The following is a 27,802-nucleotide window of genomic DNA, read 5'->3' as shown; positions in this document are numbered from 1 at the left end:
AATAAAATCAGTTAAATATTTTGTAGCATACTTTTCTGCGCTTATCCAAACACCTTTTTTCAGGTGAACCGGAACCGGAAGTGATGCAATAATGTTGCCAAAGGTCAGCTGTTAAGCATCTTAAATTTAAAATGAAATAGAAACAATTTTAACGCTTCGTTTAGTTGACTTTTCAATGGGCAGTTATCGGACTTCTTGACGAAGGCAAACCATCGAAAAGAGGTGAAAATATCCAAGAAAAATTGGTCATCGGGCCAGTTAGCCGCGGGTCTTGTCAACGAGTGGTTGCTGGAAGTGAACAAAAAATAATACAAATATTGCAAATTGGTAACATTTATCCAAAAGAGGTTTCTAGCTAAGAAAAAAATCTATCTATCATCCCTATTGCGGACCCAGATGGATACTACGCCAAAAGACTTTGATTCTTCAAATTTATACAGTTTATTAAGTCATCACAGATCCCTCAAAATGGTTCGAGAAACCCTTCAAAAATTCTTCATAAATGTAGGCAACTGTTGGGAAGTAGAACCGTCTGCGTGGCGCCAGGGAACACACACACAAAATCAATTAAATTGATCGATTTCTTGGAAAACGGGGAGAAAACAGACCTAACAAAACGATGAAATCTTTGCTGAGCTTTCACATTCCGCCCGGTTTTCTTTTACGTTTACCCTGTTTGCCTTCACACGTCGTTTTGTTTGCACAGGGAAACCCCTTTTGTTTTTCCAAGACAATGACCCAGTTCAAGGACGGCTACCCAAAGGCTTCCCTCCCATGTCTCACTTCTATCTGCTCTTTTTCTTTCAGAGGGGTGCTGACCATGAAATGGAAAGTCTGACACTGAGCACAGGACAAGAGCAAAGCTAAGGGGAAAAGTGCCACAAAAGAATTCCGTTTGGACATTGAGTGGAAAACTCTTGAGGGATCCCAGGAAAGCTCAGACATGGAACAAGGTGGACCTATTGAACCAGTGGTGGCAGCTGTAGTGGCTTCTGTGGCAGTGCCTGTGGCACCCCCACCTGTTGCGGCAACCGTTGCCACTCCGGCAGCAATTGCTGCCCCAATAACTCAAACTGCTGCTCCGACTCCAGCGGCACCCATTGCCTCACCGATACCGATTGCTGTCGCTCCAATTATCCCAGTTTCTGCTCCGACGCCAACTGTTGCGTCTCCAACAGCTACTAGCCCTGTTGCAACTCCAGCTGCTTCTCCTGTTGTGCCTCCAGCTGCCATTTCGCCACCGGCTCCTGCCCCAGTCACGCCAGCTGCTGAGCCGCAAGCCGTTGCCCAACCCATTGCTGCCGCGATTTCCGCTACTGAGGCTGCCGTTCCTGTTCCAACGCCTACTGCTCCAGCGGCGGTCATTCCATCAGCCGGGACGGTTCAAAAACCAGCTGTTGGGGACACCGCTACCGCTGCTCCTGTCCAGACTTCAATAGCGACCCCGGAACCAGTCGCTGCTGCTGCTGCTGCTGTTCAGATAGCTCCACCGATTCCAGCACCAGTAGCTGCCGTAATAGAAACGCCACTGGCCATTCCTACTGCCGATGTTCCAGTTGTTAGTCCAGAGCCTGTTTCTGCTGCTGCAGAAATACCAACGGTTGCCCCGGAACCAGTTGTAGTCGCTGTGCAGGCTCCTGCACAGTTTACGGAGCCCGTTCCAGCTACTGCAGACGTACCAGTGCCAGTCCCGGCGGCAGCTATAGCCACTGTAGAAGCACCTTTGCCCACTCCAGCTGCAGTTATCCCTGAAATTCCCGTTGCTACTTCATGCGAGACAATTAAATCGGAACCGACTGCTCCCGTTGCGGATATACCAGCTGTGGAACCAGTTACAGTCGCCGTCGAAGCTCCCGCAGCGATACCAGCTCCAGTTGTTGCTGCCGTCACAGAAACTCCGGCTGCTCCTACTGCTGAAGGAACAGTTTCTGCTGCCGTAGAAACTCCAATTATTGCTGCTTCGACTCCCGTAGAAGTTCCAGCACCGACTTCAGAGCCAATTGTTGCTGCCGTCATAGAAGCTGCTGCACTTCCTGCCGTTCAACCTACAGCATTGATCCTGGAACCGGCACCTTCTGTTGCAGATATACCGCCCGTTCCAGAGCCTGTTATAGCCGTCGTAGAAGCTCCAGCTCCAGCCCCCACTCCACCCGAACCAATCATCGAACCTACTCCAGTCTCTACTGTCAAAACTGCTAAAGCTGCGGATGTACCCACTCTGGAGTCGGTTATTGCAGCTGTAGAAGTTCCCAAGACGATTCCAGAAACATCTACCGTACCTTCAGAGGCACCAGTTGTTGTCCCAGTCGAGATGGAAACGCCAGAAGTTTGTCCAAGTCCAGTGGCAGCCGCGGACACAGTTGCTGCTCCTGAAGAGGTTTCAACTGCATCTCCTGAGCATGTTGCCCAAACTCCCACACCCACTCCGGAAACAGTTCTTGCTTCTACACCAGCTGATCCAGTAACAGTCGAAATTCCACCTGTGGTGCCGGAACCAGCTCCAATTGACACGACTCCAGCGGCAGCTGTAGAACCAGTCATTTCTGCTCCTGCTTCCATTCCTGAGCCGGTAAGTCCCGAAGCGCCAGTAGCTGCAGGTGTTATAGAAGCCCCAGTAGCTGCAGCAGAAGTCATTCCTAGTTCAGAGACTCCACAAGCTGCCGAGCCGAAAGCTCCCACCCCGCAACCTGCTGCAGCTGAAATGTTAGAAACTCCTGCAGCGGCGTCCACCATTGAAGTGCCAGCTGTTGCTGCAGAGATTCCTGCCGAAGTAGAAGTTCCAGCAACCATTTCGGAACCATCTATTGCTGCCGTCATTGAGCAGCCCCCCACTGTTTCTACTGCTGAAACTACAGCAACCGATCAGGAACCAAATGCTGCCGCCATTAAAGAGACTTTAGTCCCAAGTCCTCAACCATTAGTTGCTGATGTAGAAGCGCCCGTACCGGAGCCACTGGATGCGGTAGCTTCCCCTGCTGCCGAAGTACAGATTCCAGAAGCAATTGTTGCTGCTACTCCAGAGGCGACGCCTGCCATCATTGAAGCCCCAGAAGTTATTGAAGTTCCAGCAGCCATATCCACTCCAGAACCAGCAGCTGAGATCCCTAAAACTGTTTCTCCAGAAGTTCCAGCAGCCATCTCCCCTCCAGATTCTGCCGATGCCCCCACCAAGGAAGCAATCGATGCTCCATCCCCTGATCCCAGCTCCGTTCCAGTAGCCAAGATAACGCCCCTTACTGAGGGATCTGCAGACGACAGATGTGTCGCTGTTGGCCATTGCGGCTACCCTAGATGCCATTGGGGAGAAGCTGAAGGACCAAAGAGATCGCAATCAGCAAGTCATGGACAGACTCTGTGAAATCGAAAAAATACTAGGTCCTCCAAAGCAAAACTAACTAAAGCAACTTATTACTACGATCGAGTGAATTATAATAAAGTTTAAAATGATATAAACACGCTCATTTTCGATTATTTTATTTGCCTTTATTTCACTTGCTACCACTCAAGAAATGAACACCAAAATACTCATAAATCAGAGCTGTTCAAGTTGTGTTTTGAATTCATTATTCTCGGCAATATTCATGAAACCAAAACAAATCGACCGTTTGCAGTTTCGGGACACATTTACGAGGTGTGGCCTCCGCCCAGGCAATGGGAAGGCAATTTGCTAGCAAGACAAAATTTTCCACTCCAGAAATTAGCATTTGAGAGGCAGGCAGATGGAAGAGGAGCTCCTTGACGACCCAAGAAAATGTACACGCAAAAGGTGCAAATGAATGAATTATATTCCCAATTTACTTCCCCTGTCAGCATGGAAAAACAATAAATTTGTATTAACGATTGTGATGAGAGCTTCCCACCTTAACCAGCAAGACTTTTGCGCAACTGGTAATTGATATTTCTCAATGAATAATTTAAATTAGGTCACGACAGCGCTTGGAGTCGGAGAAGAAACCTCTACGCCGAAATGAGACCATAAAATTCACTTTGGGGCCAAAAGTCAATCGAGAGTAATAAAACTGTTTGAATGCTGAATATTGGAAGCTTTTATGGCGGCAAATGGAAAATTTGTGTGTGTTATGGGAGAGGAAAAGCTGGGCAAGGCTCAAATAACTACGACGATTATTCTAATCATTTGCATTGTTTTCGGCCTGTCTCTGGAACTTTCTGTTTGTTTTTGGGTACGCCGAGGCAACAGACCCTAGATGCACCCCCCAGTAGCATGTTCGACAGTTCAATCTAAATCTTTAGGCCACTCACACAAGCAAGCACACGGGATGGCAAAAAACTGAATGCCAAAAACCAAATTCCCATTTGACCATTTTGTCTGGAAACAATAAAATGACCTCTCCCACACACGCGCACACATATGTACGAGTATACATATACATACTCGCATTCTCATCCGGATACGGGCATACACGGACGGAGAACAAACATACGGAATCCCATAAATGTTGCAAATGGAGCAACAGAGTGGAGTTGTCATGCAGAGGCGGAATGCCTTCCTCCAGCCATGTTGCTGTCTGGAACAACTACTACACAAGGATTTTCCTTTTTTAGACTTTTTGGCACTTTCCAACAGCCAGAGAGGGAGGTGGAGGTGGAGATAGAGAGCAGACCCCAGTGTCTCTTGTGACTCGGATGAAGGTTACACCATCTAACCGCATTAATGCCAGGACAGTATGAGTAGAACTCTGTATGGGTCCGGGTCTGGTTCCGAGTTTGGGTCCAAATGTGTAATTGTTGCCTAGAGGATTTGCAAAAAGATTTTCACTGTCATTTGAATTGTATTTAAGGCTTCATTTACTGAACTCCCACTCACAGTGTTTACTGCCATAAATGCCTGCTATCAAGTCTGTTTAAATTGAAATTGAAATTGTCTCTGCATGGTAGGAGATGAGTATGAGTAGCTGCTATATATGATATGATAGTTACTCGGAGATAGGGATAGTCACACAATTAAGGAGCATGCGGGTACTGCTGATGATGCTGATGATGATGCTGATGGAACCAGCGTTCGTTGAGCTCTGTCAGCCACAGGAACATTCATTCAACATTTACTTGCCGAGCTGCTCCAGAGTGCCAAATCAATCAGTCTGCAATGCATAAATGACACGGGCAGGTCCGACCAACCTCCACTCTGGGATGTGCGACTCTTGTCCAGCTGTCACACATGACCATTGTGGCTAATGCGGTCCCTTGTTGCAGTTCAACCATCACCAACATTAGAAGCCCTCCGTCCCCAGTCCATGTCCACGTCCGTTTCCCCCATCCCTATCCCTTTCACATTAGCCGGACAGGATGAATGTGTCCGAGGCTGGACCATGATGATGCCTCAGTGCTTGACTGCGTATAAATTTTGAATTAATTGGTGGCTGGTGAACATTTTTGCCTGCAATTTATGCTTTCCTGCCAGCCATCATTCTTCCTTCCGTCAAGCTCTGATTTTGGGGCAATTATTAACTGGCGAAAAGAGCTTGCCCAGAGTTTTTTGTTTGGCCGTAGTCCCTGTAGCACTCTGCTGCAGTTAGCTCCTGGCGCTGGCAGTCCAGAGCTTAATTAAAGTCCTCCACTGTCAAAGCCTCTGGCTGGGACTTCATTGACTTGTCCTTAACTTAATAGCCATTACTTTGCTTCTCTCTCTCCCTCTCTGTCCATCTCTGTCCAATATCTTTTGAGATGCTTTCCCTCTCTATAAGCTGGGGTATCTGTTTTTGAACTTAATTTGATTATCTTTTGTGATCGGAACAAGCGTTTGTCCAATTTAATTCAGCATTAATTCCACTGACCCACTTAAGCAGGCGCATTCTTATTCAATTTTTTATCTCTTGCTTGAGTAGTTTTATAATTTTTTTCCTCAGTCCTTCGCCCGTCTCCATCGGTGATTAATGACTTGTGAAGAAAAAGTGAAAGGTGCGCAAAAGTTATAGAAGGGCAAAAGGGAAAAGAGCATCAGCGAAATTAATTTCCACGGGTACTGCATGATTGAGTTCTATTGAGTGAAATGCAGTGCTAAGCTGATTTCTTTGTTCTTCATCGAGAGTGGCAGGGGCAATTCGTCGATTCTCAATCATGATGTTCTTTACAGTCAACGAAATGGAAAAGAGTGTGGTGATACAACATGGTAAATACAGTCCAAGAAGAATCAAATAAACTCTAAAGTGTTCTGCATAAAATAATATTTCCCCAACTCCCTTAATTTCCCATTAAAGTCAACATAAGTGCAAAAATTATTTCTCCCATATTCATGGAAAAGAACTTCATGTAAAAGTTAAAATATCTGAATGTAAAATTCATACGGGCAACTTTGCTTCTCCTCTCCGGTCAACTGCAAGTGAGAGCTCTCCACAGCAAACAGGATACATAATTGTGTGGAAATACTTTGTTGGATGCCCCTGCCCTGCCACCTCCCCATAGAACCGCATCTAAAATCCATATCGGGGGGCCCCTACTGTAATGAACTGTGGTACATTTTTGTGTTATTGACAAACGATTTTGGAGTTTTCCTTTTAATTATTTTCATTTTGTGCAAAAATAATCAAGTGCGGGCCTCGCCCCATAAAGTGGTGCAAAATGCCAGAAAACAAAGGATTGCACATTTCTATAGATACAAAAATCGTTTTAATTTGCCAATGATTGTGTCTGGCAATGGATTGTTCAATTGTTTAACTGCATAAACAATAAAAATGGTTGCATGCGAGTGTATGTGGTGAGTGCATATGAGAGTGTGTGGGACTATATTAAAAAGTGAATGTGTCTTGTGCATATATACGTACTACAGCCATTGTTTTACAAGCCTTTTGTGGGGGTGGTAGCTGGCATTGGGACTGGGACTGGGACTGGTATGGGCGGCTCCAAAGCCGAAACTGTCAGTGACAGCACAACGTAAGTAATTTCGCGCATATGTTACGATGAGGAGGGAAGAGCGATGAGGACTACCGGAGGGAGTGTGCCCCGGCCAAGCACCATCATCCGGCACCAGCTTTAAAGCCGGAGTTCGGCATATTCATGGCTGCTGCACACGACAAATTGAATTTTATGCAAAAGCTTCCGCTTTTTCTTTCTAATGCACGTTGTCTTGCCACCCAGCTACCCCAGCTTTTCGCCAGCATTTCCCACTATTCCTGCCAGACGCGGCGACATCTATAGCCTGTTCGTCTGCATTATAATTTGGCCTTTTGTTTTCTTACCAGCATTCCCCACTGCTGCTCCCCACTGATGCTCCTCTGTGCTTTTCCGCGACATTCTTGCTCTGGGTTATTCTTGTGGGTTTGCACTTTGCCATTGCATATCCGGCCAAGACGCGCTCTCAATGCGGTTTTCTCTGTTGGCCCACTTTCCTTCGTATTCCTGTCAAGCGCATTCCTTTTTTTTGGCTCGGGCTCCTTTTTTTGTCCAGCATTGTGTGAAGGAGTGCCCTTTCTTCGACGTTAATGAGAAATTATGTTATCGCACTGTTAAGCTGCTCGTAATCGTCTCTCCACCATCCAAACATCTCCCCCTATTAAGGGTTTTAATTGATGCCATTCGAATGATAATAAAAGTCTTGATGGGGGATCTTATTCTATTGGTACGAGTATTTCCCTGATTTAATGCATTTTCAAATCAAAATTCCAAATGAGCAATTTGCATAACTGAATGCTGAATGCTGAATGCATAAAGCATTTTTATTAACAATAGAACAATTTAGGCTTGTAATTGCATTTGTTCTGTTAACCGGGCTAACAAAGTTAACACTAAATGTTGTTTAACAGTCGTGCTCTCTTGCTCTGAGTAACAGTTTTTCTCTTTCTCTGTTACCGCTTAACATGAGGCTGTTGCAGATGCAAAATCAAATATTGCGTATACGCGACGAAGCACAAGCGAAGCAAGTTCGGCTCACGATTCGCTGGACCATGTTAAGGTGTCGTCAGTTGGCTTAGTTTCCTTTTAGCCGGTGCCAAGCGTGGTGCGTTCCTCGCTCAGTAACTTAAAAAAAAACGAAACGGTTAACAAAATTCAAAGATAGAAACTGAAATGGTTAACAAACAAATACAACTAACAATAATAATGGTTCAGAGTTCAAATTTGTTGAAATTTCTTTGTGATTGTGCTTTAATTTAAAACTTGGTTAACAATAATATACTGGTGCACTTTAAAGAAAAACATAACTATAATTATAGATATTTATTTGAGTTTGAAACAAATATTAAAAATGTACAGCCACTTAAAAGTGAAAGACAAATTAAATTAAAATAATTTCTGTGCAACCAAAAACTAAAGTAAACTGAGATAAAACAAACGGTCTACAATATTATGTTATTATTTTTATTTCTATAGTCGGAATAGCCCATTAATAATAATAAATTAATCCGCAAAACAGTTTAACAAACATTTCAGTGGGCTTTAATTTAGTAATCGGTATCATGAGATGAAAACATATTATTTGATCACACATAAGATTGAAAAATAAAGGATATTTAAATCAAACTTTAATTAACTATAAAAAATATTAAATAATAAATCGATTAAAACCAACTTATAGTAAAAATAAATATAAAATATAATATAAATATAAAATAAATATAATATAATATTATATTTAGAAATATTTATGCCAAATAATTTCTGATCAAAATTAATAAGTTCTCCTTTAACTTTTAATGAAAAGCTCATTAGCTTTCTAATGAAAAAACGATCAGACCACAAGCCAATAAATATGAATGCTTAACAAATAATTTATCTTGCAAATCCATCAAGAAACATCACTCTTGAACCATCGCTAATAAAAGACATGCTTTATGTACCCTTGAACGATAACAATATCAACATAATAATATATAATGATAATAGTAATATCAAATTGCTGCCATAGTTGCGAAATTGAATAGCAATTGCAGTAAACTAAATTACAAGACAGAAAAATATCGCCTTTCCGCGCCACCGAGGCAGGGCTCCAGTGTTCAAAAAGCAGATGGCAAAAACCAAGACCAAGACCAAAGTCTGACAGAGGACGGATAGCAGTTAGGAGTCTTCTTCCAGAGCGTGGGAGCCGAAACGGGAGCAGAAATAGGAATTGTGTTAAATCATTCACACTTCCGCTGCTGTTTTGTTTGTGCAATCAATTTAATATTATTTGTGTTATCCAAGGCAACCGGAGCTGCTCAAGGTCCAACTCCGTTTTCCTTTTCCCTTTTCCCTTACCATTTCCCTCCTTCCCCAATCACTTCCCCTTAATGCATACAACTCATTCGTCCGGAACATTACATTTGTTTAACATTTGAGTTAACGCATCATTGGGCCACCTACTACTCCACGGCCATTACTTATGTATGGTGCTGGCATTTCTCAAGCGCCAGCTCCAGCTCCGACTGAGACTGAGACTGAGACTCCTAGACTTCTGTAGACTCGCACTCAGAGCCCATCTGTTGGCTGAGACAAAACAGCATTTAAATCATTATTCCCAGACAGACGTGGCAGAGGCCCCGACCTACCCATACCAATACATACGTATACCTTGCTGGCCATGGAGAATCCTTTCAATTCATCCAGCGCGTGTCCTGCATTTGTAAGTTGACTCGGTGGGCGTGTTGGCCCGGCTGCCTGGATGTGGATGCCCGACTGGCTGGCTGTTTGGCCATATGTACTCCTTTTACGCCCCACTAAACACCCGCATAAATAAATTTCGTTAATGCCAAATAGTCTGGGGCGTAAAAGAAAGATGAGGTAACACAAGCAGCCACAACAAAAAGGAAACCAGGCAAGCGGCAGCAGCATTTGGCCAAATGGAATGCCCGACCATAAGCTTATACAACGACACATATGCTGGTTCTGGGAAACCTTTTCGCTTTGAAATCACCGCCGCGTTAGGAGGGAACCTTCGCAAGGATATAGATTCCCGGTGTGGGTTCATACAGGACTCGGAATAAACAATGATATCTCACTTAGACTCAAATCATAGTGTCTAGAAGACATCTTTCAATAATTCTTCGATTCAGGATTCCGCTCTGTGACCGAGAATTATCATTTTCCTATGTAAACTTAGTACGTACATAAAGGATTGATTTATTCAATCCACTCCCAAACTAATTCCCATTTCCCACTTTTGGGGGTATTTATCTTTGGTGGTTTTCCAAAGGAATTTCCATAGGTGGGAACACAATGGTTGGGCAACAAATGCCAAGAGTGCGCCCACATAGCCCCAGCCAAGCGAAAACTTACACAAACATATCAAAACAGGACGCGGCACAGAAACGTTGGTCATAAACTGGGACACGGGGCTTAGGACCCTGAAAACGTTAGAAGACAGAACCTAGAACATGACCCCAGCTCGGAGGACGCTTTGTGGTAGAATATTTAAAAGTGGCCACGTTGTTGAGGAAGGTCTCTAGCACTTTTTTTGCTTTCAGTTGTGTTAGATTATCCCTGAAAGCTTACCGCGTGCAAGCGCAATTTGAAAATATGTTAACCATGCGATTTTGCGCGCCAAAGAACCCAGTGGGAGAAGAAGATATCGCTGCAGCTCGTGTCAAGGCATATAAGCAGTATTAGCAGCAGCCACAACGATAACGAACATTGCCGGGGCCCGAGAGCCCCATGCGGAGGATAAATTTGCACAGGCTTCAGCGACAGCTTCAGCTTCAGCTCCAGAGCAGCCAGACAGCCGATGTGACCCAGTTAAAGCGTATTTAGCTGGCCAAGGAGACACAAATCGCAACCACTACTCCTCGACTACAACCAGCTACGGACCAAGAAAACGAGAATCGCAAGTCGCGAATCGCGGAACGCAGCACGCGGAACGTAGAGCGTTCCCAGACACAGCGCGTCACGGAGCAAGGATTATCAATTTGCTTGGCATTTTAATGGAGTTGGCCACGATGCGCCGGGGCCTGATCCTCGTCCTGGGGATGGCTATGGCGATGCTCGTCTGTTTGCCGGGTAAGCTCCGTCAAATATGAAATTATTTCTCACGATACATTTGTCGCATATTAAATTACTTTCTCTCGCTCTCTTTCGCTCACTTTCTCCGGCACATTTCTGTGCCTTCTCTGTGTGAATCGTTTTCTCATGTTTTTCTGTAGAAACAATTTGATATGCGAATCTTAAAAGCATTTTGCGGGTGAATTTAAAGCATTTGCTGGCGTGTGTACGTGTGTACTCGTATCTTCGGCCTTTGTGCATATTTCAGCAGGCACTGTGTGTTGCTGAACGGGAGCTCGGGCAGGACATGGGTATTAGGCATTGTTAGGGCTTTTTTGCTTGGTTTGTCTGGGGGTCAATCTAAATTATGTGGGAATTTGTGTGCCGAAGTTATGGGTGGAAGAATGTAAGCTGTTTCTGGTTGAAGTCAAATAAGAGCAGCAAAATTCTCATATAAAATGGTGTGGGGAAATTTCTGAAAAAAATATGCGAAATAAGCTTTAATCTCCTCGAGGTTCTCCTCTTCGAGGTTTAATTTTCCGAAACAGTATATTAATTTTCTTTTAGAAGAGGGACTATTTAAACGATTTGAGATTGCTTTTAATTCTCTGAAACTAAGCTGAGTTATGTGAAGACTCAGTCGGGTACATAGATAAATAAATATTCTGAGCCCCAAGAAGAATAATAAATTCACTGAAGTGCAAACCATTCATAGACAATCCCATAAAACTCATTCCCTTTCAATGGTTTAAAAAATATCATCCAAATTATTAACAATTTGTACCTTGCACAATTAAAAATAAGGACACGCCCCTTGAGGGGGTCCTTGAGCTGCAATGTTAAGCAAACAAAAAGCACAGAAAGAGAGAAAGCGCAACGGGACAGAGAGAAAGGTAATTAAAATCAAAATGGCAACATGAAAAGGCAAAAATTGCTAAACTAAAAGTACAGGAGGTTGAAAGCATAACGAAAGTGACTCTCGACATTTTCATCAATGAACCAAACTCGATCAAACGGTTTCCGCCCCCGCACCCGCTTTTTGTATGCAATAGAAAAAGTTCGAGTGCAGTGGAAAAACTGCAGGGCAAGGCCGAACGACGGGTGAGCGATGATGGGTGTGGCTGTGGATGTGGATGCTTTAAATTGCGTTAAAAGCTTGAAACTTTGATTATCCCCGAGCTCCCGTATCCTCTATTGATGGCCCTCTAACCCTATTTTGGTTGTTCGATTCGTTTGGCCATGAAAGTGATGGCCCAAACGCTTGGGGAGATTCCGGCAATTGAACGAGAAATAACAACAATCAGAATAACAAGAGAGAAAGAGCGAAAAAAAAGTTAAAAACTTTTACTTTTATTTCATCAAATTCCGCTGGTCAGTTGAGCATCATTGAGGGACTGTAACAAAAAGTGAAGCAAGTCTGGAGAGCAGGCCCATACCATACCCTCGAGAACCCAGGCCCGAAAGACTGTACCTAGATCAACCGCAGACCGGGTTTCGCACTCACTTATGCTGTGCCTACTATTCGCCCCTTTCAGACTCAAGTAGACCCTCTCTTTTGCTCACTTATTCTAGCCCTCTTTTTCCCCATTTTCAACCCCTCTCTTGGGCTCCTTTATTGGTATTTTGTTGGCTTTTTGGCCGGCTAGCCTTGCGGTAGCGATAAGTTGCTCAAGTCTCGGGTTATACTCCCACGAGATGCCTTTCGGTTAGCCGCCAAAGTGGCACGCCCCGACTTAAACGCTTAACAACAATTATTACACAAAGTTACGTCCCGGTTCTGGTTGTGGGCTTCCTCCGTCCTCTCGCTAGAGGGCTGCCACGAAACTAGGCCGGCATTTTGATGAGAGTGTCCTGTCGTGTCCGCATCGTGTCGAGTGCGGTGTGGAGTGGTCTCCCATAGAAGTGTCGAGGAGAGATTATGGCCGTACCGGGATGTGGTGCCTTGGGGTTAAGCCAATTTCCATCATCATCATCAGCATTAGGCTCATCATCTCGGCAACATGCCCATCATAATTAGGAAAAGTGTCGAAATGTAGTCAGAGCCCGGCACGGACCTCAGAGAGACATCATTCAAAGCCCTCCTGCTGGGAGAATACACTGAAAGAAAGGCCCCCACCCAGTTGTAACGAGGGTGTGGTGCTCCTTCCAATTAAAAACCATAATTTTGTGGAACATTTCTACTTTTCAGCTGCCATTTTTCGCATAGCTCTTGTGATTCCTGCTGTTATTTTTGTTGATTGTTGTAAACCTAACAATAACAAATCCTTAACAATAACAACCAAGTACTCAAGAACAACAATGGTGGAGGCAGAGGAACTATGGTCCTCGGACCAGTGTAGAGAGGCGTTTGATTAAAACACTTTCGCCTAAAAATGCCCGCGGGACTTCAACCGGGCTGCTCGGTTAATTTTGGTGGAGAGAAGGAGAAAGGCACAGAGCTGCTTCTCAAGTTGCTCGGTTGCTTTTGCCCACGCTTCTCTTCGGCCCCAGTCGAGTCAATGAAATTCTGCATGATGAGGCTCATTTTATGTGTGAGTTTCCCCCTCTATTTTCCCCAGTTGCTCGCCGTCGAGGCTCATTACGCAAGTTTTCTCCATCCTCCGTCAAGTGCTCGACTTGATTTGCCTCTCTCTTGCACACACTGTACACTGTATGCTCTCTCAACATTTATTATATATAATATGATTTGAAGCAGATACTAAAATTGTGGAAATAGTTGCATCTCTGACCTTATGGAGTAGATATATTCTTAAACAGAATGAAATTGCTCTATCTGTATAATGTAGCAGCTAAAATAGTCCCGGATATGTAAGAGTATCTGGAATGTCTTCCTGGAATTCAGCCCTACATTTTTATTTTGATTTTATTTTTTACTTTGCGCACAATTTGTTTTTACAGTGGTCTGGCTGTGTTCGTGTGTAATTTTACAACTTTTTAGTTTGTTTCGTTTTCCTCTCTCTTTTTCGCGCACAAAGATTAAGCAAATTTGTATGAGGCGCCCCCAAGTGTCGTTTACTCTTCTCTCTGCTTACTCTGGCTGCCGCTGTCCTAAATGATAATTTTTTTTCTTAATAATTTCAGTTTATTATTTTGTTTTCATTTTCCGTCGGCTCGCACCCTGTCCCAGGGTCTTTACCCCAAGTAATCCTCCTGTTTTATTGCACTTTTTTACGCTGTTTTGATTTGTTTCATCGCTGGCTGACACGCCCCCTTCTAAACATCCCACTGTTCCGCCCTCTGTCTCTGGCCCTTTTGCGCTGCCTTGTACTTGGTGTCGACAGCTGTTGGTTTTTATATGTGTTTTGCGGGCAAATGAGTTGAAGTCCTGGACAGTGGGATGACTACCGTTGATTAGGAGATGAAAATATACCGAAAACAGTGGCCGAGAGATGGCTGAAGTGGATCCAAATTGGATTAATTTAAGATAAAAGTTTTCCCTAATGAATGTAACTTATTTTTATTTTTGTATGTCCCAGTTATAACTATTTAATTATGCAAAAACCATATGCTTAAAAATGTTTCAAATGAAATTAAAAATTGTGTCAAAGTGTCCTTTAAAATGATTTAATTTAATCACATGCTACTTGTCACATTTAATTGCATTCAAGCAAACTCTAAGCTTCAAGTACAACTAGAGTTTTCGCTCTTAGCTGTCTTGTACTTGCGCCACTGTCCTCGAAGGGAAATGGAATTTTCGCAACTTTATTATAATCAAGTTGGCTGCAGTGCATCATTAGTGCAGGCAATTAAAAAGTTTTTTATATGGAATCGCTTTATCTTTATTGCACGTACACGAAGCATAAACATAAAACATGATAACACACACACACTTGAGCACACTTGAGCACACACAGCTACAAAAACACTCACAGAATTGCAGACTGACAGACAGATAGAGAGGGAGAGAGAGAAAGAGCACCCCCGCCATAGACATACGCACGACTTGGTTGGGGCTCGTTAAAGGAGGCTTTCCGAGTTTTGCATTTACTTTCAGCACAACAAAATGCTCAACTTGATTAGGATTCGCTCCCTTTGCCATCATGGCTCACAGGCTAATGAAGAGCACCTTCCCTTGCACTCTCCTTTTCCCTACATTGCCCTGCAGGTCCTTGTGATCGCTGTTCATTAGTTGATTAAGCGAAAGTTGCGCATACGCCGGGTGTATAATTCCTTTGCAAAAAATATTTAATACAATTTAACTAAATATTCCCTCTATCCCATTATTATTGGAGAGTACATTCTCTCACTGTTCTTTCACTCTCTCCTTCTACTCCGATCCTTTTTGTTTAATTGATTTAGAGAAAGTTACGCATCCGCCGCTTGTGCCATTTATTTGCTCGGAAAATCAAAAATTGCACTCAATTTTAATTAAATTTCAAGAAAAGCATTGCCAGAACCTTTGCTTGACTTTCTTATCTGCAGGCTGCCAAAAATGGTCCCCTTTTCCGCTCCCTCTCTCTCTATCTTTGACTTTTGGAAAAGTTTTCTGGTTAAATTTATGGCGCCAATTTGGCAAATTTACGTGCTGCATGTGTATGGGGAGTGCACAGCTCGAGCTGCATCCGGGGCTGCGACCAAAGAGCTCTCGATTCGGTTTCAAGGCTAACAAGTGTCATAGGTGCATAAATTATGGCCAATTCTCATGCGAGTATATATATTTTATTGCAATTTCAAGCGAAGTATTGGCCCGCCATCTGGCAGGGCATACCTTTCGGTATCCGTGAGCACTCTGGTTAGTCGGGGGGTGGCTAGGATACCAATCACCGACTGTAATCCTCCAATTAACAGCTTCCGAGTATAACTTGATGTTTGGCTATGCAAGGACGAAAGGACTCTATTGTTTGCCGTCTGATTCCCCAATCAATACAAGTACCAGATCGTAATTAGCTAATTAATTTCGTTTAATTTGTCAATACCGCACCCAAGGACTTGACTTAAAGACTATAGACTTTTGTGCGGGAGCAGGCCCACAATGAAGATTAATTTATTGAACAGAAATACTCAAAGGCCGTAAATCGTTTTAATTGTTGTTGGCCAGCACTCCAGATAAATGGGGATCAAGGCATTTGAAATATATCTAGGCCCTCCAGAGAGGAGACCTTAAACAAAACACTAAGTCATTAATTTGCACTCACAATCTATTTATTCTCCTTTTTTTTGTGTATCTTTCAGCGGCCAGCGGGGAGGGGCCTGAGCCAACATCAATAGTAAAGAGCAGCGAAATAAATGGCCACACATTTCAAAGAACTCAATCAAAGCGCGAGGCGACAGCTAAGGCATCGCCGGCATTAATTTCGGCGACGACGCAAATGACCCAGGCAAATGGGAGCCCAACAGCAATTGGGAACACAATAGCTGCAGCTTTGGATGCAGCTCCTCCTGCCGCCAACGATGTCATCATTAATAACATTAGCAACAATGGATTGAAGCAAGCTCCAGCCGCAGCCGCAGCCGTAGCCGCAGCCACAATGGCCACTGTGACCGCTGCCCTGGAGGCGAATCTTATTATGAGCAATCGGAACATCCAGCAGCAGCAATTGCCGGAGCACAATTATAGAATCACGCACGGAGACAACAATGCCACATCCATGTATGCCACAGCAGCAGGAATTTCTGCGAATGCATCTGCCACCGCAACAACAGAGCCAGCAACAACGACATCGACAACAACGACGACAACAACGAGGAGAACAACACGCAGGCCAGTGGCAACAACCACGCTGAGGCCGCCACCAACAATAGATGATTACCAGACAATAATTAGCCAGGCCGGGACCCATGCCTATCTGCCCTGCAACGTAAGTTCCCTTGCATGATCCCATTCCCTTCAATTAGATTTCACAACTGATTGGGTTTCGGCTTTGAAATGAGAAGCCAGCAGCGAGCGACGGGTCTGATAGCACGAGCAAGGGCCCAATCAATGGCTCACAAATTTCTAGGGGGAAATCAACAAAGGTAGAGTCGGGCACGAACTTCACTCAAAATTCAATCAACCTGCCCAAGGAAAACTCTTTTCTCCTCTGTTTATTTAGCTGCGAATTGCTCGCTGCAAAAATATTTGCTAAACATTTTTTATTAATCATTGATAATTCATAATAAGCAGCTGACTATACAGGACCTGCTCTGCCTTTGCCCAATCAGGCCTCGGGGTTGGGGTGGAAATTGGTATAGGGATCGCGACTGAGGGTGGGGGCGACCAACTATGTGCCATCGATTGGCCCGACTTCCGTTTTGAATTTTTTCTCATTCCGCCGGGCTCCAACTTTTTAGCGCTTTGAACTAATTTACGCTGTCCGCTGTCGGAACTGAGGGAAAACAAAACCGGAAATTGCCGATGTGGATGCTGATGCCGATGCCGATGTGGATGCTGCTGCCACGCCCTGGCCAAAGGGCATACACAAGCAGTTCAAGTGGCAGAGGCAGCGGAAGACATATTATACCCTGAAAAGGGGATTATATGTTACTGAATAGAGCTTTGAAAATTGGGAAGGAATTAATACATATATACCGATATATTTTTGATCAGAAACAACATCAAAGGTATCTGGATATATGTATGCTATTAGTATACATATATTATTCGGTCGAAAAAAGTTTTTAAATCAGAAACGATATATGGCTATTAGTAGCAATGGCTCAGAAAGGGTATCTGAAGCTTTGGCGTCTCAAGCTATTTTCTTTTGTTGTTTTTGTTTGAAGTTGCTCAAAAACGATGACCCAAATAGTTGGCACTACTCGTGTATACGTTCATGTACGAGTATGTATGTATCTGAAATATATAAGTGTTTATGTACGCACAAATCGGCAGAGGGAGCAGCAGTGGGGAGTTCGAGGGAGCTGCTCTGGCATCCGCTAATAACTTAGTTACTCACTCGCTCCTTGGCGTTGTGCCTGCTTGATTCAGATCCGCATGCACATCCGCAGTTGCATCCACAGCTGCATCCGCATATCCGCGTCTCACATTGCAAATTATAATTGGCGCTGCTGGGTGCCACTGCCACACTGCCACTGCCACACTGCCGCTGCTGCTGCTGCTGCTGCTGCTGCTGCTACTGCTACTGCTGGTAACTGTTTGGCCAGGAAATTACTGGCAAATGTCTGTTTGCAGAACTTAAAGTTGAAGAAATAAATATTCCATCTAGCTGACAACTGCAGATGCTCAACACACAAAACTGGGGATACTTTCAGCTGATGCTTATTCAAATGAACTCAAGTGTAAAGGACAAGCAGCGGGGAGTAGGGGTGGGAGGCGCTCGGCTCAGTTTAGTTAATTAAAAGATGCAACTCTGCAGGGGAGTGGCAGGCACAAAAAGGTTTTATTTGCACACCTTTGAAGTCAAACACATTTATCAAAAGTATTTTTTCGATTTCTTTTTTCGCCTCATTCATTTGAAATATTTATTTGTCTGGCTTTTGGAAAATGGAAAAGTGATATTGGTTCAATAATTGTGGCATTGTGGCATAATAAAGGGAAATGGTTTGATATTAAATATTGTTGAAGAAATACAAAGTCAAAATGACTAAATATTAATATTTGGTTGTCTAAAATACGAGTACATAAGGGCAGAGGAGGTCATGGAAAAGGTTATTGGATATTTTTAAGGTTTCATCTTAATAAATTTTCAGCTTTTGCTCTACTTTTCTTTTCATCACACCATTCTCCCCAATTTTGTATGCACGCTACCTGTGTATTAGCCACAGTTTTTTCGAAGCCCCGAAAACTCATTCGATTCTCAACTACAAATATGCACAAAGAAATAAATACAAAATAAATCTTGTATAAAATCAAATTCCCCATTGCTCTGCAACTCCCCCTCAGCGCTGAGCTCTCCGCACTTCCAAACCTCCCCGCAAAAAACAATCTACTATAAAATATTTATCAGATAATTTGAATACGCCCACATACACACTCACTCACCCACATTCGAAACTCAGTCGCTTTTTGGCTGCTGGCATATCGGCATCGTGCGCTTCTACGCTATATGTATTTATATACCCGAAATAATCTTCAAATCTGCTTAAACCTAATCAATTAATAATACATTTTGGGACCGTGGGCGTCACAAAGAGGAGCCGCCCAAAAAATAACGATTCGAGACGATACAGAAAATAAAAGCGAAGGAAACCCCAAAAAATTCTTTGCCTGCGAGCACTTGAATATTTTTACCCAGAATCGACGCAACCATCTCCAGCTCCATCTCTCAGAACCCTCTGTCATTCAGTCTTTTCTTTTCTTTTCTTTGCTTTCCTTTCCTTTTTTTTCGGCAAAGTCAGCGAAAAGTTTTTTTTTCAGTTTTTGTTGTTGTTCTGTTTTTGCTAAGGATATGAAGGCAGGCACTTTGAGGTGTATTGTTGTGTGAAAAGAAAGAGGAAGACCGTGCACTGAGGAACCAACAAAATAAAAGAAATTATTTGCAAACAAGTTTAGACGAAAATTCGCAATGTTATGAGCAAACTTTGTTGTCTGCTCGTCTGTGATGGAAAACGATGCTGTGCAGACAGGCCCTCAAACCAAACCAAACCAAAGCCGGCGATGGCGATGACGATGACGACACCAGAGGGAACATAAAACCAAACGAGACAAGGATATGACCATGGATATGGGTATGGCTATAGCTATAGCTATTGCTATGACAACGACTCCGACTATGACTTTGACTAGAGTTTCAGTGAAGAGTTCTTCCGACATCACGGAAGTGACACAGTTTGAGTTGCAGTCTAAAACTAATTAACAATATTTCAATGGCAAACATCTCGGTCATCTTGATAAGCCGTCCACAGAGGCCATCACTTTATGGCTAACTGAAGCACAATCTACGCCAAACAGCGAAAATTTAAATTAGCTAATGCCAGGGCCGATGCGGCCAGGAGTGGGGGAGCCTTCTGCAAAGCCAGTGGCAGTGCCACACAGGGATATTTGTCAGCCTCAGGGACAAAGGCAGAGGCATTGCCAGCGCCGCCTGGGGCAGGTCTCTTACTTACACTTGCCACGTACTCGAAGCCTCCTGACTTGGCTGGTTGCCTGCCTGCCTGCCTGCCTTCTGACTGGATAAGCATCTTCACTTAATACCGAGTATAATGTCGATGCTGAGCCCCGATAATAATGTCCTGAGACTCCAAAGAGTCCGTGGCCGTGGAAACATTTAATAAACTCTCTCTCCGTCCTGTGCACAGTGGCTGCGATCAATGATTTTTCGATTTGGCTGTTGATGCTCGTAGCTGGCCAGAGCTTGGTGGATGCACAGAATTTAACCAGTGAGACTCAATGAATGCCGTGGAAAGTATATGTAATTGTACTTATTGAAGGGATAATAATTAAGTGTGCCACTGTATTGCGGGAAAAGCTCTGCTGAAATACGATAGTCCTCTTGAAAATAAGAATGAGTGAAGATTTTCGGTAGAAAATGATGACAGGAAGCTCATTTTTGTTAAGATGATTTGTCAGTCAAGCGGAGATGTTCATATTCATTCGGAAAGGATAGTTTTTGACAGCACGTGCTCCAACAGCAATAACAATTGGATGGGGACCTGGAGTGGCAAGACAGTACCCCATGCCACTGCCATGGCGACAGCCACGACAACAACAAGACCAACAACAGGGACATAAAACCCAAATGATTATGGTATCTAATCATGACGTTGTCGTAGTCGCCATCGTCGTCGTCCTCTACGTCAGAGTTCTTGTCTGGGGAGGGGGGCTGGGACCATTGTCTGGGGAGCCGGGGCCCGGGCCCGGGCCCTGACACCGACAGTGTAGTTGATGGCAGTGGTTCAAAGACTGTCATTTGCCTCTGTCACGACTCGCCAGACGCCTTCCTTTTGGGCAGTTACCACAATGACACCCACTCCATTGATTATGATACACTGAGAGAATGGTCTGATGTCGTGGTTCATCATAATCAAATCTGGCAGGTTGGAACTTCCTCAGTGTAATTAGTAGAATACCTCTCGATGTGTCTGCCCAAGGACAATGTTTATTGATGTAAGGTACGGACATATCCTTATAGCACGTTTCCTTGAGCGAGTAGGCAGGGACAGGCACTTCGACTTCCCCTTCATTGGACCGCATTTAATGGAGGCTCCTCCTACAAATGGCTACTAAATTATTATTGCCATTATTGACACAAATGAATTGACGTTTTGTTATCGTTATTGTTTACCGTCTTCCCATTGACCCAAACCCAAACCCAAAACCCATACTCCCATCCGCAAAACCATCCTTAAGCACCGATTTCTACCTCCTACCCTCCTGTTAAAGTTTACCCAAGAGCCCTCCCACAGCGGAGGTGGATGTGAAAGGAGTCTCAGAGCTGTGAGGTGGTTACGGCACAAACAAAGCAAAGTTCTGCTAACATCATCATCATCATCATCCACTTCCTGCTTCGGGGTCTCGGACAGCTGGGATTTACTGTTTGAATTGCTCTGTGTGTGCGTGTGTGTGTGCTGAAAGAGGGATAATTGAATTAATTTTAAAAATTGAAACGCAAATTTCGAATCAGTGCCCGATAATTGATGGTACATTTTTGTTGTCATTGGGCAGGTCAAACAGCTGGTGAAGAAGCCCATCTCCTGGCTGCGCATGCGGGATGGCCACATCCTCACGGTGGATCAGACTACGTTCATCGCGGATCAGCGGTTCCAGTCGGTCTTCTCGCCGAATCCGGAGAGGTGGTCGTTGCAGATCAAGTATGTTCAGGTCAAGGATGAGGGCACATACGAATGTCAGGTCTCCACCGAGCCCAAGGCCAGTGCTATTGTTCATCTAAGGATTGTGGGTGAGTATGGTTGGGGCCTGAGGAGAGCTGTCCTTAGTTGAGTTAATTGTGTGAGTGTCTGTTAGGGGTCCGTCCATATTAACACAACTTAATGTGGAGTTTTACAACTAGAAATATTTTTAAATATTATATCAGTGAGAGCCTGTCGCAATTTTCGCCACTAGAAGCATTTATCTATCGATCCTTGACGTTCCAAAAAGCTCGGACTGGTATTACTTGGCTTTAACCCTTAAGACTTCTATTAACTGTTCTGCCATCCCTCCAAGGGAAAGTGTTTACCTGTTCAATTTCCAATTGGAATTAGTACATTAGTGAGTAAAATACATACCAAACAGCGAGTGCTCGCCAACAAAACCGCTGCTCAAACATCCCATTGACCCATTGGCCGCCACAATGCCCATACCGAAACCGAAACCGAAACCAAAATCAAAATCAGAACTCTGACCTCACCTATAAATCTTCAATGACAGAGACAATAAATCAATGACCGTTGCACTTGCGAACTGAGACACACTCTGAGGCTGTCTGTGAGTGATTGTCCTTCCGCTAAACCACTCTCTGTATATCTCTGTATATGTATATGTATGTGTCTTTGCTCTCAATCCCACTCTCAATACAGAGCCGAAAACCGAATTAATTGGCGAGTCGACGCGCCATGTGAAGGCCGGAAGCCAAGTGAAATTGCGTTGCATAATTAGCCAGGCACTGGAGCCGCCGCTTTTCATTAATTGGTTTTACAATCAGAAGCAAATCTATTTGCATAATCGTCGCGGTTGGCGTACGGAAATTGAACGGATCGATCTGCCACCGGAAGTGGCAACCACCACAACGACAACGACAACCACTACAACAACCACGGCTCAAACGACAACAACAACAACAACCATGGCAGAAACAGGAGCCGCAACCCCATCGGAGTCGTCGAATGGCTCGGGTACCATAACCCGCTCATATATATTAGATGGCATATCCCTGAATGATGTGGCTGGAGTCGCGGCCGGGAGTGGAGCTGTCAGTGAAATGACAACGGCTCCGGCAGTGGCTGCTGATGGAGTAGTCGATGTTGCAACATCTTTGGCGGCTGGTGCTGGGCCTGCCACACCCACGACAGCAGCCTCAGTGCTCACCTTGGCATCCACAGCCAGCACACAAGATGGTGTTGCATTCCCAGCAGATACCACAACAACAGCCACTGCAACAACAACCACTTGGCTGTCAAGCACAGAGACGGCAGCGGCAGCAGACGAGGAAGCAGCAACAACGACGCTGATGACTACAACAATGCTGCCAAGCAGCAGTTTCATTAAACAGATAACGGTAAGTGGCTTACCACATTTGTGCCACTCCCCCACATCCACACTCTCCCGCCCCATATTATACTTCACACCCACCCCACCCACCCCACTCTTCTACCCAGTGAGTGAAAAGGCTCGCATTAAATGCCTTTTCATTACGCAAATTGGCGTGAAGGCGTGGCAGGTAAAATAATTTTCATTATTAAATTTTTATTGTCAACGTTTGTCAAATTATCATTTTTAATATTGCCCCACCCCCCACCTCCTATCCCGTACATCCCCCCCATTACCAAGCTACACGAAACGCACTCGTTCTTTTGTCTGACAACTGTCTCGACAGCTGAATAATAAATAAATATATATATATATATATATTCCTGTACGTATCCGTGCGCCTTTTCAGACGGCCTCTCTCATCATTCCGGCGGTGGTGAAGCTGGATTCCGGCAACTACACTTGCAGCCCCTCGAACAGTGCGCCCCGCACCATTGTGCTCCACGTGCTAAACGGTAAGGGGGCATACGATGGGGGCTCCACATCTATGGAGGTGGGGCTTGGGGTGGATCGGGGTTGCCTTAACTGTTTTCTGTATGGCTTTGCCAATTGAATTAAGTTTTCATTTAGCTTAATTGAATTTTATTCGGATGCGTTTGTGTTTGGTTTGACTTTTGATTTTCGCGAAATTTACGCACAGTGGAAGGAGATGTATGGAAAATTTTAAATTTCAAAAGATTTAAAGGGTAAGGTGTAGCCTTAAAGAAATCTTAATGATATCTAACCAAAAAAAGATTGCAAATTGAAAGCATAATCATTGGAAGATCCACTAATCCATGGTATGAATAATAAGAAGCAATATCGAGTTTCTCCCTGTATAGAAATCTACAGACTCAAGTAGCCATATCTATTATAAATGCTGATCATAGCTCTAATGGATCTTTTACTCTTAGCCTTTCAATCAAAACCCCTTCCTCGTGCATAAAAGAGTCCATCAAAGAGTTTGCCAACCCTCAACTGCTATATAGAAAATATCATCAACAATGCTGCATCATTTCGGTTTGAGGCTTTTCCGTGGCACACAACCACTGTGGCTGGCTATTTCGAGGGGTTCTTATTCTGTTTACACAATTTCCTACAATGGCAAACACAATGGCAGCGAAACGAAACGAAATGAAAACCAAAACCAAAACCGAACCCAGCGAAACGAAACGAAACGAGACAACAACGGGTCGAGACGAGACGAAACGAAATGGTTGCAGTTTTATTGTTATCTTGAAAATGGCCACAATTGCGTTATTTGCTCAATGTCCGCCGGGCAACAGGAGCAGTAGGACAACAATGTCCTCCCTCCATTCGGAGTTGGACGATGAGCCAAGGACGGTGACAACAATGACAGTGATGCCGAGGTAAATGTCCATGACGTTGGAGATGGAAATGGAGATGGAGACGGCGATGACTGACCTATAAATGTCGTCTCCAAATAGTTAGCCATCTGTCTGGATATCCATCTCTCACAGAGTCTGTCTGGCTGTCTCTGTTTGCTGCTCTATTTGTCTCTCTGTTTGGTCTAGTTTGTCTCTGGGCTCCCACAAATTTCCGTTTGTATTTAAATCGGTTTTTGGCTTTCTTTCAGCTGACTTTTGTGGGTCCTATTGCTGAAACAGTTCCTGATTCTGTTACTGTCTCTGTTCCTGTTACTGGTCTGTATTCCGATCCTGTTCCTTTTCTTTCCTGTCAACGTTGACATGTGTTCCTCTCGCATTTTTTGTGACGCCTGTCGTTTGCTGTTTGAAGCATGCTACTTAAAAGCTGACAATCCCCACTCTTCAGAGAGGCACTACCTCTGAGAGGTAAGCCAACAAAACAGATGCTGAATGATGGTGACTGATGACACCTGACGCAGGGACAAGAGCGGATTCGTTTTCGGCCGGGAGCAACTGACAGATACATGCTCCACCCTACCAGACCCGGTGACAATTGTCAGGCTACAAATAATGGCCATAAAAATGCCGCCCTCACAGTGGGAGACTTTCGAGTGACGGAAAGGACATGACAGAAGAGCAGGAGGTGTCAAGTGGTGCTGGTGTCTAGGCCAGAAAGGGCAAACAAAAGCCCCGCACTCCATAATTGTGTGTTGGCATTTTTTCAAAATTCAATTTACAATTTAATTTCCTGCAAAATTGCTCCATTGTAATGGAGACAACAAATATCATTTATAACAATGAATTAATGTATGTTTAATATTCGACTAATTGGCACAGATAAAGGAAAAGCTTCGAGCTTCTCACTCTGCCTAGTTTTTTCTCCCTATTAAGTCCGTGCAAATGAGTGAAAACATGTTAAATCCCGCTGGATAATGGAAAACAATGCTCTAGAGATATGTGTGGGTGTGTACACTGTGTGTGTTTGTTGGGCTGTATACAGAGTGTAATGAAATTACAGGCTGGAATGAGCGCCTCTGCTCTGCTGCCCCTGGATGTACTTTTATATTTTAATAAAATTTTACATACATGGATTTTATGCAAGAGCCAAAGGTTAATAAACTTAATGTCATTTCTGTGGCAAAATGGTTGTGGCATTGTGCAATTGTTGCTGCTGCTGCTGCTGCTGTTGCCGTCATGACAAATGATTATTAATAACTTAATGATATTATCATTTATTTATTCAGGGATTTTTATTTTAATTGCACTCCTCTCTGTGATTTATTAAATCAGCGAGAGCGAGTCTGTCCTAGCCCAGCATCTCTTTCCACTCGATGTGGCATAATTAATTTGCTTATTTCCCCAGCCCCTTGCCACTGGGTAGTCTTCGTCTATGTAGTGACAATGTCAGAGTGCGGTTGCCGTTTAAAATTATTCAAGTTTAATTATTTTAAATAAATAATTTCATACATATTTGTCGAGCACCGCACCGCATTGCATAACGCTTTTGAAGTTCGCTTTTATTTTTTAGTCCTGTTTTTCGATGACTCGCCTGATTTTGTTATCGCTACAGTGGTTATGGTAATTGATATTGGGGTGTACTCGAGGGGTGTCCTAATAGCTGGTGGAAAATATGTAACTACCAGCATCATCAGTTGGCATAATTGTGGAGATTTGGCTGACACTCTGTATGCTCAGGAACTTGAACTATCTTTCCTGAGAAATAGAGATTATAGCATCACATTGATGCATTTTTGTACAATCAATCGGTTCATATTCATTGAAGAATTATCGTTAAATTTCAAAAAAACTCAAAACCAATTTATTATAGTCCAATGCCTAATCAATATTAGGGGGGAGGGTCTGGGTCTCTAACGATGTGGTTGCAGATCATACACCCGTGCCAATCGGCTTTATTTGCTCTAATACTTTCAGTTCATTTCGGGGCCATGTTTATACAATTTCAATATTTGGTTTTGTGCGCATTTCACGCGAACGCCGCAAAAACCCATCAGAAATATTAGCTATGCATAAAATTCGAAAATATACACAATCGCCCACCCGTGTTTGCTATTCAATGTTGCAGTAGAAATATTTAATTACAATGGGCACTTTATTTGCCCAATCGAATGTAGAGACTAGAAATTGATTCTGATGGGCTCAGCAAGGGTAAATTGGTCGGATTCCAGTATAATTATTGAATTAGTTTTTGTGTATGGCAGTGGGACTTATGCGGGTTCGTGCAAGCCGCAACATTTTGTACCCTCTCTGATCAACTTTTCACCTGTATTCCGCTCTGATTTCACATTTTTGCAGGTGAATATTCCGCCTCGGCCATTAAGTCGGGGAGTGTCAGCTGGAGAGTGCTAATTGGATGTCGGGGCTATTTGCACTGGCGCAATGTTTCAACGCTTCTGACACTTTTGTGGATTATTAAATTTGTGCTGGCCATGGAAATCTGCCAGTTGAGAGCCAACAAAGCCACCGCAACCAGGACACCCATCATCAGCTGTCTCCGGAGCAGCAGTGGGCGGACTCTGGGTACGGACATAGGCCAGGTCTGCCGCTCAATTAGCGGCACACAAGTGGCCGAGGACAAGACCTGAGTGCAGGGTGATACTCACCTCGAATTTTATGCTATAAATGAGGCTATGAATTAAGATTTTACTCGATGTATTATCCCCCGAAAAAACATAAAGACAAAAGACAGACATCCCCAATCATCCCCAATTGCAATGCATACAAAAATAGCTCCATGAATAATAATAATAATAAATATACAATTAATAATTGTTTGCCGTGTGAGTGTAAATGAATGTTTAAGACAAATGTTTCGGTTCAAGGCATATCGCATATTTCGATTACAAATTTGCAAGAATTGTGTAAATAGCAGGCACAGTGAAACCCATAACAAAATTAAGAATATTTTACTGACTTTTTATCAATTGGAATCCGCCATGGTTGTAAGATATTTGAGTTTAAAAAAAACCCAATAAATATTTAACCTAAATAAAAAGGAAAAGCAACAATATAAATGAAAGGAACTGCTCCAGAAAGGAAATATGAAATATACAATTTAAGAAATTTATTCATAACCACTATATTAAAATTAACCTTAAATAAGATATATAATTAAATTTAAATTAAAATGTTTATTTGTTTAAAATTTCGATGAGTTTCCTTAAACTATAAATTGTAAATATGTATGTATAAATTTGGATAAATTATAAAACTCTGATTTCTCAAGACTAAAACTTAAACAATATATGATAAATAACTGTGTAAATAGGCGAGTTATACTCGTACTGCGGTTTGTTGAAAGAGGCCATGCATTCATCACACAACTAATTATATAACCGAAGAAAGCCAAAAGAAAAACTAAATGTACACACTAGTTAGTATATAAAAGACT

The 27,802-nt window shown here is 43.4% G+C and overlaps 2 protein-coding genes across 3 annotated transcripts; both read left to right on the top strand.

Annotated features, from left to right (window-relative positions):
- Nucleotides 1-253: 253 nt before the first annotated feature.
- Nucleotides 254-3,453, top strand: LOC111068450 (calphotin). The gene is given in 4 exon segments (XM_041595134.1): nt 254-327; nt 808-2,458; nt 2,495-3,229; nt 3,231-3,453. Coding segments are annotated over 3 exon segments (2,415 nt in total). The 5' UTR covers nt 254-327; nt 808-943; the 3' UTR covers nt 3,396-3,453.
- Nucleotides 3,454-7,935: 4,482 nt separating this feature from the next.
- LOC111068456 (mucin-5AC) lies at nt 7,936-27,518 on the top strand. 2 transcript variants are annotated; one of them, XM_022357937.2, is made up of 7 exons: nt 7,936-7,990; nt 10,392-10,920; nt 16,075-16,700; nt 21,443-21,677; nt 22,297-22,994; nt 23,376-23,481; nt 26,707-27,518. In XM_022357937.2, exons 2-7 carry the CDS (start codon nt 10,845-10,847, stop codon nt 26,994-26,996), a joined length of 2,031 nt encoding a protein of 676 aa, XP_022213629.2. In that variant the 5' UTR covers nt 7,936-7,990; nt 10,392-10,844; the 3' UTR covers nt 26,997-27,518. The 2 variants fall into 2 exon arrangements, with proteins under 2 accessions (XP_022213629.2, XP_022213628.2); XM_022357936.2 differs by having other exon boundaries at nt 7,937-8,022.
- Nucleotides 27,519-27,802: the final 284 nt, after the last annotated feature.

The sequence above is a fragment of the Drosophila obscura genome, unplaced genomic scaffold (genome assembly GCF_018151105.1).
Source record: "Drosophila obscura isolate BZ-5 IFL unplaced genomic scaffold, ASM1815110v1 contig_4, whole genome shotgun sequence".
In the NCBI taxonomy this organism is placed as follows: Eukaryota; Metazoa; Arthropoda; class Insecta; order Diptera; family Drosophilidae; genus Drosophila; species Drosophila obscura.
The sequence above is the reverse complement of the archived record's forward strand: the minus strand, read 5'-3'. Positions and strand labels throughout refer to the sequence as shown.